Below are 11609 nucleotides of genomic sequence, written 5' to 3' on the forward strand. Positions count from 1 at the left end.
CCCCCCCCCCCCCCCCCGCCCCGCCCTTTCCAGCCCTAGCCAGCGCACCTTCCACTGCGGGGGCCTCCTGGCCTGCACTTGCGCTTCAACATTTGCTCAAGGGACATTCCGCAGTGACTGCCCCCTCTCCCCAACTCAGTTAAAAAGCCTTTGAAGGCAGGGCCGCCAAGCCTGGCTCCTCCCCTCCCCCATGGCGGCCTGCACAAACTGGGGGCCTGCACGAGCTGCTGGGCACTGGGGCCTGACTGAGGCACGCAGTCCATCCTCCCCCGCCCTACCCAGGGGGGCACAGTTCACAGCAGATGTCAGAGGCCACCCGACCCTGCTGGCCTTCCCTCGGAGGGTGTCATTTCTCCAGATGGGCCACGGGGAGTACAGATCGGGGGGCACACTGGGCACACCGGCAGGCATGGATGCTTCTAGGATGCGTTTTAAAGATGAAAGCGGTGAGTCACAGGCCAAGCCGCCGACGGCACATGCTCCTGGGGCAAAGCGTGGAGGAGGAGCCAGGCTCCTCTCTCAGACCCACTTTTAGCGTCAGCTGCTGACACTGACACTTCTTGGAAGCCGGTGGTGCTTCCTCTTCCCATCACAGAGTCTCTGTCCCACCCACGCTGAGGGCCAGGGCCGCCTGTAGGAAGGAGTCTGGCCCACAGCGAGCAGAATACCCTGCCAGCCAGCATCCCATTGGGTCTGGGGAGTCAGGACAGGACACGGCACGGGAAACTTCTGCCCCCAGCCTTCCCGTCCCTCTGGAAGACCTGCCCTGCCTCCCTGGCCCCAGCCCCGCCCTCAGCCCCAAAGTCAGGAGGAGGCCCCCTGTTCCTTCAACACACCGTTGCTTCCCCTGCCTCTGTCCTTGATGAGTCTCCACTGAGTTATCTGGGCTGAATAACAGCAAATCCCTGGGCTTCTTGCACACACACCCCGCCGGAGCCCCTCAACTTGTGTAACGCTGCACCTCAAGGACAGAACACCGTCTGCTTCGGGTGCTGGGCTCCCAGCACCAGCCCCACTCTGGTCCAATTCCGTGTTCCTGCAAAGGGCCTCCTGGGGCGCCACGACACCCCAGGACTCTGCCTGCCACCCTGGGAGGAATCAGGAAGGCCCGATGGAGGCACGTATGGCGGACACAGCGCCCACGCAAGGGGATGTGGTGGAAAGGAGAAAGGCTTCCCTCGTGCCTCACCTGTGTTCCTCCTGTCTCCCCACGAGGCCCCGACCTCAGGAGAGGACTCCAGCGTGGATGCCCGCACCCACTGGCATTGCCCCAGGGGTGCTGGCGTTTACAAGGAAGTGGTGACCTTAGCGCAGTGGGGTCAGGCTGCTTGGACTCCAGGCCTCACTCTGCCACTTCCTGGCTTGAGACTGGGCAACACTCAAGTTCTCTAGAATTTCTAGAGTTTCTTCATCTCAAAATTGGGGATAAAAGTAAAACCTATGTGACAAGATTGTCGAGAGGATGTGCTTTCGGGAACATCACACACTAAGTGCTCAGTGACTATTGACCGTCCAGAGGCTGCCTGTCCTGTCCTCCAGATGGGGGGAGCGGGGCCAAAGGGGCCTTCCTAGACCATAAGGGGCCACCCCGGGGGGCTGTGAGGTGGGCTCTGGCCACACCTCTGCGCCACCAAACAGGGTGCCGCCCAGCCCCACTCACCCCTCCCAGGGAGTTTCTTTCAGGCGGGTCTGAGAAAAAGTCCCCACGGAGTGGGCCGCCTCCTCGGGGCTCCCAAGGTGCTCCAGGGAACCGGGGTCGCAGCGGACTTCTACCAGGCCACCTGGTCGCGGGTCCAGGCCTTGGCTGTGCTCTCATGGCCCGGCACCACCTCTGCCCTGAGCTGCGCGTCAGTACCCGCGGCTCCGAGCTCCCAGCAGTGGATGACTCAGGAGGGGCCCTCGTGAAGCGGGAATGGCCCACCGCGCAGCACACCTGAGATGCACCTGATCTCACACCGTCCTGCTGTTCCTGTTGGCATCCGCGTGCTTCACACACACCAAGGGGAATGGAACGTCCGGCAGAGCCGGGACGGGCCTCTCTGGATGCCCTCTGAGGAAGCTGGGCGCCCGTGGCCTCTTGCCGTGAAGGGCACACCCTTTGCAAAGCAGGTGACATTTCTCTGGGGCACATGGAGGCCTTTTGATTATTATTTTCCAAAAAGGCTCCCATCAGTGCCTTGGGGAAACCCAGAGCCGACTGACAGGCAGGGCCGCTCGCCAGAAAGCACGGTTCCTGTCTGTGCTGGTCTGGCCACGTCTGGCGGCAAGTGGACTCTGTCCCTCTCTGTGGCCGGAGGGACACACACGTCAAGTTCCTATCACACACGTGCTCATCGTTGAGTGTCCGGGGGACCAGGCCCCGACCCCCGTGAGCTGATGTGTCTCCCTGGGTCGAGTTCACAAAACGCACTTGGCACGGTCAGCGTTGTTTCCAAAAACTGTACCGAACTATCGATACTAGAAGGGATTGTCCTCCCCCAGAACCAGCCCCCCCTGCCCCATCTAGTTTTCCTACACAGGCCTTGGTACAAAGGACGTTCTCAGGTCCGACCCCATCCCCACAGACGCAGCACACCGCCTGGATCAGAACACCGGCGGCCTGTGCTCAGTCGAGGCTGCCAGAGCCCTCTACACTCCCTGCAGGTGTTTGCTCAGCCGCAGACGGCAACGCTTCCCCAACAGTGAGCCCAGAGCGGGCCGCGGCCTCGCGGCCAGGTGGCGGAGCCCAGGCTGCAGAAGAGAACGCGAATTCTGATACTGGCTGCGATAATCACGTCCCACTGTTGAAGCTGGGGGGAAGCAAGAGAGCAAAGCGTCCCGGTGAAATGCAGCCGCTGTCACCGGATTCAAGCACCTGACAGCCCGGGTGTCCTAGCTGGGGGCCCAGCGAGACCCCAGTAAACCCTCAGAAGGGACAGTGAACGTTCTCAAGCCTCCGGGGACAAGTCAAAGGCCGTTTTTTTTTCTCCCTCCCTTTCTCTGGGCAATAAAAAGGAAAGGGAAGAGGAACTTCCCTCCGAAGTCTTGGTGATTTCTTCTTAAGTACATCTATAAATACAAGCGTGTTGAAAGCACATTCTCGATAAAATTATTAATAACGTAGGGTCAGGATGGGAGGGGTCACCTAATGTGGGATCACAGGGTATTGAGTCTCAGCATGTTCCCTATTTTCAAGACTACATGCTGGTGTGCAGGGCAGCCTGTCGTGACCAGCTCTGACTTTCCCTGGGCACCCAGGTTCTGCTGCCTAAGGTCCCAAGGCCCCTTGACGTTGCCCATGTGGCTCCCCTGAAGGCTAAGGAGTCCTTTAGAATAAAATTTAAAAACAACAGAACACAGCTGTGTGCACACACACACACATGCACAACAGTCCCTGGAATCTGTAGGCTGTCTCATGCACCAGCAACAGGAAGCAGCCCCAGAAGTTGGAAGTGGGGTCCCCTGCTGAGATGGAAGCTGGAGAGAACCAGCACCCCATACATTAAAAGCCCCCAGGGGGAACCTATCCCCAGGGGGAAGCCCAAAGTTCACAAAGTTGCTCTGAGAGACGTGAGTTAAGTCAGAGAACCAGCTCAGGCAGAGGGAGCGTGGACCGGGGGGGCTGCTGAGAACGTGGACGGGGACGTAGGAGGCTGCAGGCTGCAGAAATGCTCCAGGGCGCGATGGCAACAGCACGCCTCTCTGGACACGCCTGTCAGGACACCCCGCCCCCAGGTCTCAGCCCCACATCCAGGAGCGTAGGGAGATACCTCAGGACTAATTTACAAGGTGCTTTACTCCTTTCCTTTCCCGCTTTATTGAGATATAACTGACATATAACATTGTGTAAGTTAAAGTGTACAGCATGTTGGCTTCCAAAAATCTGATAATGAAAGACAGCCTAGTTAGGGGATAAAATTAGTCTTCATAAAGCTAATGTTTTATCTTTCACAATAAATTAATAAATTGGACATTTGGATTGGACATGAATTGTCGCAAGTATGGTGCCTGGGAGTCTGTTCCGGCTCTGTGGACAGACTTGAGCCCCTGGTGCGCGAAGCTGGGTGCCAGCAGGGCGTGAGCCCCGTGGATGCCTCTGGCCAGCGGCCCCTTCAGTCTGCCCTCAACGTGCCAGAGTCCACACCCCACCTCGGTGTGGGAAGAGCCATCGCCAGGGAAGCAAGCCCCTCACGGGTTCTGGTCCTGGGAGCAATGGCCTCCCGCTCCCCAGTCTCCCTCAAGCCCCTTCACCTCCGCACCAAAGCCCTGCTCTGGGCGCCACGACTGTCGCCTGGATGGCCGTGATTGCTGCCTCCCGACAGGCCCCCAGCGTGGGCCCCCTTCCCCTGCACCATCATGGTGCCTGCTTGCCCAGCACGTTTGGCAAGCCCCACTCCGTGCCCACAAAACGGCGTCCACGTGCTTGCAAGGCTCCACGCCTGGGGACCAGACCGCGGGAAGCTGCAGGGCACCCGCCCTCTGAGCTTGGTCAGCTCCAGGGCTGGTGTGAGAAGGAAACCAGTTACTGTACCAAGCAGAGAGTGAAAGCCTGGGCCTTTGCCTGTTTCTGCAGCTTTGTTTGCACCTCTCATCAGCGCCCAACCCTGTGCCTGCTCTGGTCACCCAGAGTGACTGTGGCCTCTCCTGCACGCATGCCAGGCCCCTGCCTGCACTCCCCCGCACCCACTGTGCCAGCCAACTCCAGCACTCATGCTTCAGGCCCCGACTAGGTACCACCTCCTCTGAGACGCCGTCCTGGGACATGACCTCCCTCACCCAAACTGGAATGGCCTCTCTGTCCCTTCCCCACACACAGCACCAGGGGCACCTATACCAGTGCTTATGGCCGGCTCTGTGACCGCCAGTTTTCCTAACTGCCAACCCCACCAAGCTAGTCTTTCTGAGAATCAGGGGTGGGTCTGTGCATCCTGCCCGAGTCCCAGAGCGCCTGCTGGGATGAATAAGCATCTCTCAAGCAAACTGGCAAATGACTGAATGAAGAGAGGTGGTGCAGGTCTGCTCCACCATGGCCACGATCCTGAGACCCAGGCTGGACAGACCTGCGCTCAAAGAACATCACAGAAAAGACAGCCTGAAGAAACTGCCAGGGCCACGACCCCCTCCTCTAACAAGGCAAGGCCCTTGGGGCAGGGGGGTTCACCGTCCCCATGTCCATGTGACCTGAACACCTGCTCTGGTCTCGGAGAAGGGGCCCCTGCCTCTAACATCTAAGCATGGTTAATACCATCTGACGGAAACGTCCGTGTGCTTTTGGCCACCACCCACCATGGCCCCAAACAAAACCCCCAGAGAGACTGGGGGGAGCGGGCAGAGGCTTTGGCTTGGACGGCCGTGCACACGGCAGTGGTGCTGGCTCTCCCAGGGGCCCTGGCGTTAGAGCCTCACAAACCTCTGAGTGCAAAGCCCAGGGCACTCTGCCCCTCCCTCTCACATCGCACACTGCTTTGAGACCAAAACCTGGGTTCAGGCAAAGTAGCACTAACGTTTTTAGTTTTTGGTGTGTTTCTTGGCCTCTCTGAGCCTCAAGTGAATGAAATGATACCTTCTCTGTGGGTTTATACAGCTTCAAGGTGATAGTTCATGACCTGCAGAGCACCGATTACTGGGTGATTGTCGTGGGTGCCACGAGGGGTCGGGGAGCCCACAGGGTTGGGGCCGTCGCCAGAAACCCTGCTTCCCTCATGCTGTTTCCTCACGCCCCCTGGCACGCCCTCACAGGTGGGCAGTGGAGACAGCTCAGGGCCTCGAGGCCTGGCACCTCCACCTGGATCACCTGTTCTTCACCCAGGTAGGCCTGTTAGGTCAGAATAAGCATTGTGGTGCCCGTCACCCCACACCCATCGGGGCCATTCTGGCACAAAGCGTCTTGCCCCGGGCCCTTGCCAGGAGCATCCAGGCGCTGCAGACACACAGGTCAAGCCTCCTTCAGCCACTGAGCCCACGCGCCTCAGCTCCCGGGGTCCCGCCAGACCCCCTCCTTTAAGTAAAACGTTACACTTCCTTCTTCCCCCACTGGAGTGAGTGAGACGAGAGAACGCTGGGAAATCGACTTAAGCTGCTCTTCACACCAGCTACTGTCCTTCACATTGAAGCTGAGACTGGAGTTGGGAGATGGCCCTGCGCAGCCCCCGGACTTCCCTCTGCTCAAGCGGGGGACCCGCTTTCTCTCCCAGGGAAAGTAGTTCACGTCTCCTGCTGTCACTACTCTCCTTCTGGAGGATGGCAGTGGCCTTAAAATAAAGCAGAGTCACTGCCAGGGGCAGCCTCCGAACGTGCCTCGTGGCGCCCGTGGCAGAAGCAAGTGGGATCCACACCCCAGCTAAGGGCGGGCGCAGCACGTGCAGCTGCCCTTCACCACACATGCATGCACGTGTGGTGGAGGCGAGACCCCAGGACGAAACAGCCCAGGAGACAGTCCGCAGGGGCAGGTGTGCCCAGCAGGGCCCTCAGGAGTGGCAACCGTGATCACCACATGGTCACCGGGTGGGGCAGCAGGGCTATGGGCGAAGGAGCCGCAGCAGGGGAATTAAGTAAAAATCCTTCCCTTGTCAAAGAGGACGCGTAGTTCCCAACATATGATGACACAATTGCATATGTATTGTTTAAAATGAAAACAGGCGAGTTCACAAATTACTTCTGGACACTGAAAAATGAACTCTGGTTGCTTTTCTTCTGGGCAGCACCTAAACTCTGGCTTTGCAACATTTCAGGAACATTACAGTCTTCTGAGAGAGGCCCAGGACTTCCAGGTCCCTGGGGTGGCTGTGGAGAAAGAATGTTACTGGCGACCGATATTATGACAACATTTCAGGTTACAGGAACAGATCTAGGCGTTCACATTGTACTCGCATTTAAGCCTTCAAGCTGACTCCTAAATACTTCTGTTAACATATTTACATTTCTTTTTGGTTTAAGGAAAACGTTACTTTAGAGCAAACTGCCGTGGCTGTAGGCGAGGAGCTCCGCGGCTGCGCTTTCCTTTCCTGCTGCACATCTGCGGCCCGCACGAGTGTGGAGCCTGGCCCCCAGCTTGGCCTGACTTTGGCTTTACCCACCACAAAGCACCCCCAAAGCCCGCATCAGAAGCTTCGAGTGGCCCAATGATACGATCCTTTTCCCGTTGGCTTCAAAAGCCATCGTGACCAAACGCTTTGACCCGTGAGGCAGAGTTGATTGGAATAACGAAAAACACTTTTTCAAAAACCATTTCATGAGGTGACTGAGATCAAATCCCAAATCCACAGCAGACACAAAGGCGCTTAATAAGTGCTCAGGCATTTTAAATGTATTTTTAAGCGCAAACCGTGACAGTGCCTAACGACTGCTTTCTTCCCAAATCCCAAAGGTGCATGCAAACCTTGCGAAGAGGCCCCCAGAGTGAGAGCAGCGGGGGGGCTGGGAGGAGGGGAAGCTGGACGGGGGCCGAGGGCGGGCGTCTGGGGTGCTCCCCACACGACCCAAAGGCAGGCGGTTCAGGCGGGCACCACCGAGTAGGGCGCGGAAGGGCAGGGCTGGGCAGGGCCGGCTGCAGCAGGGGGCCCTCCACGGCCACCTCCAAGAGCCTTCCAGCAGACCTCGCACGGGGAAAGGCAGCGAGGCCGACACCGGCAGTGTGGCTTTCACGGCAGCTCCCGCAGCGCGCACATCCAGGACTCACGCTCACTCACACACACACGCGCGCGCGCGCGCACGCACGCTCCCCAGCCTGCCCACGGGTGTCAGGCAGCAGCGTCTGGGCGGCGCAGAAGTTGGGGGTGGGGCTGCTGGGGTCTCGGGGGGGCCTGTATCCACCGGGACACCCCTTCCTGTCCGCGGGCAGGAGGGGTGCCAAGGGCTCAGCTAGGTCTCCGTGGTGCAGCTGCCGTAGGCCAGAGGAGGTGAGGCCGGGAGGCCACCCCAGCGCCTGGCGCCAGGTGGGGCCTCCGCGCGCCCCTGCTCTTTGTATTTACCCAGAATGCCTCTGGCTTCTTCTGCATCCCGCAAAGGGCTCTCTCCGTACTCCTCCTTCAGCCACTGGCGGAACTGGAGAAGTGAAACAAACCAGGACGTCACACAGCTCATCCCCTACACTCCCACCTGTTACCTGATGGTGTAGGTTTGCCCCTGTGAGGCTGGCCAGCCAGTGTCTAGCAAGAGAAATGACTGCTGCTTCCAGGTTCTGGCCTGAGAACGTGAAAGCAAGCCTGACCAAGGAAATGGCACTTGACCCCAAGGCAGAGAAACAGAAACTAACATGGGGCCTGAGGACGGTGGGAAAAGGGAACGACCGCAGCGGCTGGTGGACGAGTGGCCAGTGATAATGCAGAGGGGCTGAAGGGGTGTCCTCGGACCAGCCGACCTCTGGGGGCCTTTCCAGCCTCCACAAGTCTAGGCGGGCACAGAAAGACGGAGGTGTGTTCCCAGCCCCTGAGCACGCTCACCTGACAGACCTGGTGTTCCTCAAACTCCTGCAGCTGCCTCTGGAAGCCTAGGTTGGGGTTTGCACAGGACCTCCCCGCACGCACAGTGCACAGGGCATCTTCCCAGCCAAAGTCGGTGACCGTCATGATGTATGCGACCACCAGAGTCACACTCCTGGAGACGCCGGCCAGGCTGCAGAGGGCCAAGAACCACACAGGCAAAGGGAGGGTCGGGGACCCTGAAGGCCACTGAGGAAGCCCGGCTGCCCTGGAGTGCAGGTGGACAGCAAGCCAGCACGCTACGAGGAAACTACTCAGAACATACCCGCTCTCTCTCCTTTACGACACTAGAATCTCAGGCATCCTTTACCTGTGTAGCCTCATTTTTTTTTATAGGTTTTCTACTGGCTGTGTCTCCGGATGCTTCACTGTCTGATTCCCTATTGCTCCTGAGTTCCTCTTCAGATAGTCCCCATTTCCCTGGACAGATAAAGTAACTAAAGGACATCCAGGGACTGGAGGGGTCCAGGATCTGAGCAACAAACCCAGTTATAATCTGCAGCTGTTCAGATAGCTTCACGTTTTTAAAGTCTGGTTTTCTTAGGGGTATAAGGGCCAAGTCTATAACTTAAAAAACTCATTAAGTACAGAAGCCCTTTTACCAAATATTCTGTGACCCTCTTCACATACATAAGCAGAGCGCCAGTGTGGGCACGCTCCGCAGGCCATAACGGTCAATTTTCTCTCACAGGCTGAGTAAGGGGACCGATTTTAAATGCACATGCAAATTACGGCAGTCACGGAGAGGTTGTGGTGCGTCAGACTTGGAGTGCTCAGCAACGGTTTAAGATGGGGAAGTTTAGCAAATTTCTCATTTTTAGAAAAGCCTACCTTCAGATTGACACAACTGTATGAGATACAAATTCCTAGAATATCAGGCCTGCACATATTCAAATATAAATAATAATAATAGTAAAAAACCACTCTCAAGTAGCGGTTCTTCCTGTATATCAGAAAAACTGAGAGAGCGTTAAAAAAAAAACATACTCTTGGGCTGCACCCGGGCAGATGCTAACTCGCCAGGCACAGGACTCCAGAGCCCCTTGAAACGGCTCTGACTGCACCGCAAAGCGTTTTGAAGCACATGTGAGCAAATGTCACAAAACCTGCACTTTGTGTTTATTACATGTCCTGCTCTTTTTAAAACTAAAATGAAAATGGGCAGCGATGAAACGAGGGCCCACATTCCCTGAGTGCTTGCGATGTGTCAGGTGCGGGGCACTGTGCTTGGGTTCTGTGTCTCAGAGCAGCTTTCTCTGCACGATGTGTGCACAGGTGTATGTGTATGTACCACACAGACGGCAGCTGAAAGCAGGTGGATAGCTGCATAGGAACTGCTCAATTCTAAGAGTCTATTCAGTTCTCTTTAAAGCAAAGTATAAGCCCCAAACACATAAAAGCTCCAATCTATAAACTGAGAAGAAATGGTCATTTTGGTGTGACAGTAACGCAATGCTAAACACCCACACGTGCAATCAAAACTCTCCAGCAAGAAGCAGTGTTTTGAATGGGCGCTGGGCAGAGCCCATATTCTGACAGGATCTCGGAGGAAGGCTGGAAAAGGAGTTTCTGTGTCGTGACCTCCACAGTCCCTGCAGAAACCTAACTGAGAAAATGAAAATCCTAAGTGAAAAGGAAAGAAAAAATGTACGGTTCTCTTTGCACAAAAGCAAACAATGACAAGCAGGTGGGGTCAGGTGGGGTGTGCACTGGGCGTTTGGGGGAGGTAAGCAAAACAGGCCTGGGGTCATCCGGCAGGGGCACACGTACCAGTGAACAAGGCAGCCCTCACCTCGCAGGCGGCACTCGTGGATGAATTGAATACTTTCTTTGAAATGTCTTGTCCTGGGGTGAGGAAAAAGGAGAGACGTGACATCTCCGTACTTTACTCAACATATGATGCAAAGAAAAATCCACTGAGGTTTATTGTAAAGGTCTTGAGTTCACAGCTTCAGACCCCAGTCACCGACCGGGGCTAGAACGGCCTCGGCTTTGAATCCGACCCACACCGCTGAGGTCCGGGAGGGGAGCCCATCCACTGGAATTATCAGAAGTTCTCTGCAAGGGATCCCTGAAACACACAGTTGCCACTGACTTGTTGGGGGGTGGGTCCTGCCCAGCCCCATGGTCAGTTTGGGTCCCTCAACACTCAGCAGTACAGTGACCTGCTTACCAGCCACCCAGGAGAGGGAGGTGCCCACCCAGTGTGGGCTCCCTGAGCCCTAAAGCCAGTTCACTTCTGACCGTCTGTGGATAGATCCTGTCTGTCCGTCCTCCAGGCCGGGGAAGGGGAACTGCAGCTCCAGTCCCGCTCGGCCTCACTGGATATGGGACTTCGGGAATATCACCTGGCTTCCCTTAACCTCACTTAGAAAGTGGGAGCTATGTGTCACAGGCTGGGACGAAGAAACATATAACAATGTGCCTTGCAAACTCTGATGTCCTGCATGAAGATGAAACCATGATCTTTTCTCCTGACCCTCGGCTTTTATACGACCCCCTTCCCCTGTCCCTGGTTCCTGCCCAGCTGTGTGCACCAGCATGTTCTAGATGGGTAGGTGGGTTAAGTACATATACTCTGAGGGGAACTACAGAGTACGTGCTTTTTGATGTCTCCTGCCTTTGAATGGCTTATAATGCAGCAAAACACCTAAAGATGCCCATGGACTAAAGTCACAACACCTACTGAGTACTGATTATTTAGCAGGGACTCTGCTAACATGCAAGAGATTCAGAGCTGAATAAAATGTAGTTCCCAGCCACACAAACTAGGTCTGCTGTCTCATGTCAGGGTGAATGAATCCAGTAAGAATGGGGAAATTCAGGTGGTGGGACAAACAAACTCAGCCAGCTACCGACTGCAGAAGAAACTCAGCAACCTAAGTGCCGGTCCCCGGCTACATTAGGGCAGCGGGCACAGAGGAAACGCTAGGGGCAGGCCTGATGCCACCATGTGTGGAGGGGCCAGGGTCCCACCCACAGACTCTAGACTCTCACCTGAAACCTGACTATAGAGCAAGGCAAGGGGTGCTTCTGCTGACTTTCCCAGGGGCAAATGCTCCCAGTGTAAACGTACAAAGTGAGCAGAGCGCCGAAACGCTACTCCCCCAAACCGACTTGTTGTAAAACAGGCAAGGAAAGATTCCTGCT

General features: G+C 56.4%; 1 protein-coding gene across 1 annotated transcript in view; it reads right to left on the bottom strand.

Moving 5' to 3' along the window:
• Positions 1-7839: 7839 nt before the first annotated feature.
• DUSP22 (dual specificity phosphatase 22) overlaps positions 7840-11609 on the bottom strand; it is a 46890-nt gene continuing 43120 nt past the window's right edge. The window contains exons 5-7 of the mRNA XM_007448306.1: positions 10230-10304; positions 8421-8592; positions 7840-8022 (exon numbers count right to left, since the gene is read on the bottom strand). Coding sequence (XP_007448368.1) covers positions 7840-8022; positions 8421-8592; positions 10230-10304 — 430 coding nt within the window. The remainder of the gene's footprint in view (positions 8023-8420; positions 8593-10229; positions 10305-11609) is intronic.

The sequence above is a fragment of the Lipotes vexillifer genome, unplaced genomic scaffold, assembly GCF_000442215.2.
Source record: "Lipotes vexillifer unplaced genomic scaffold, Lipotes_vexillifer_v1.1 scaffold1196, whole genome shotgun sequence".
Taxonomy (NCBI): domain Eukaryota; kingdom Metazoa; phylum Chordata; class Mammalia; order Artiodactyla; family Lipotidae; genus Lipotes; species Lipotes vexillifer.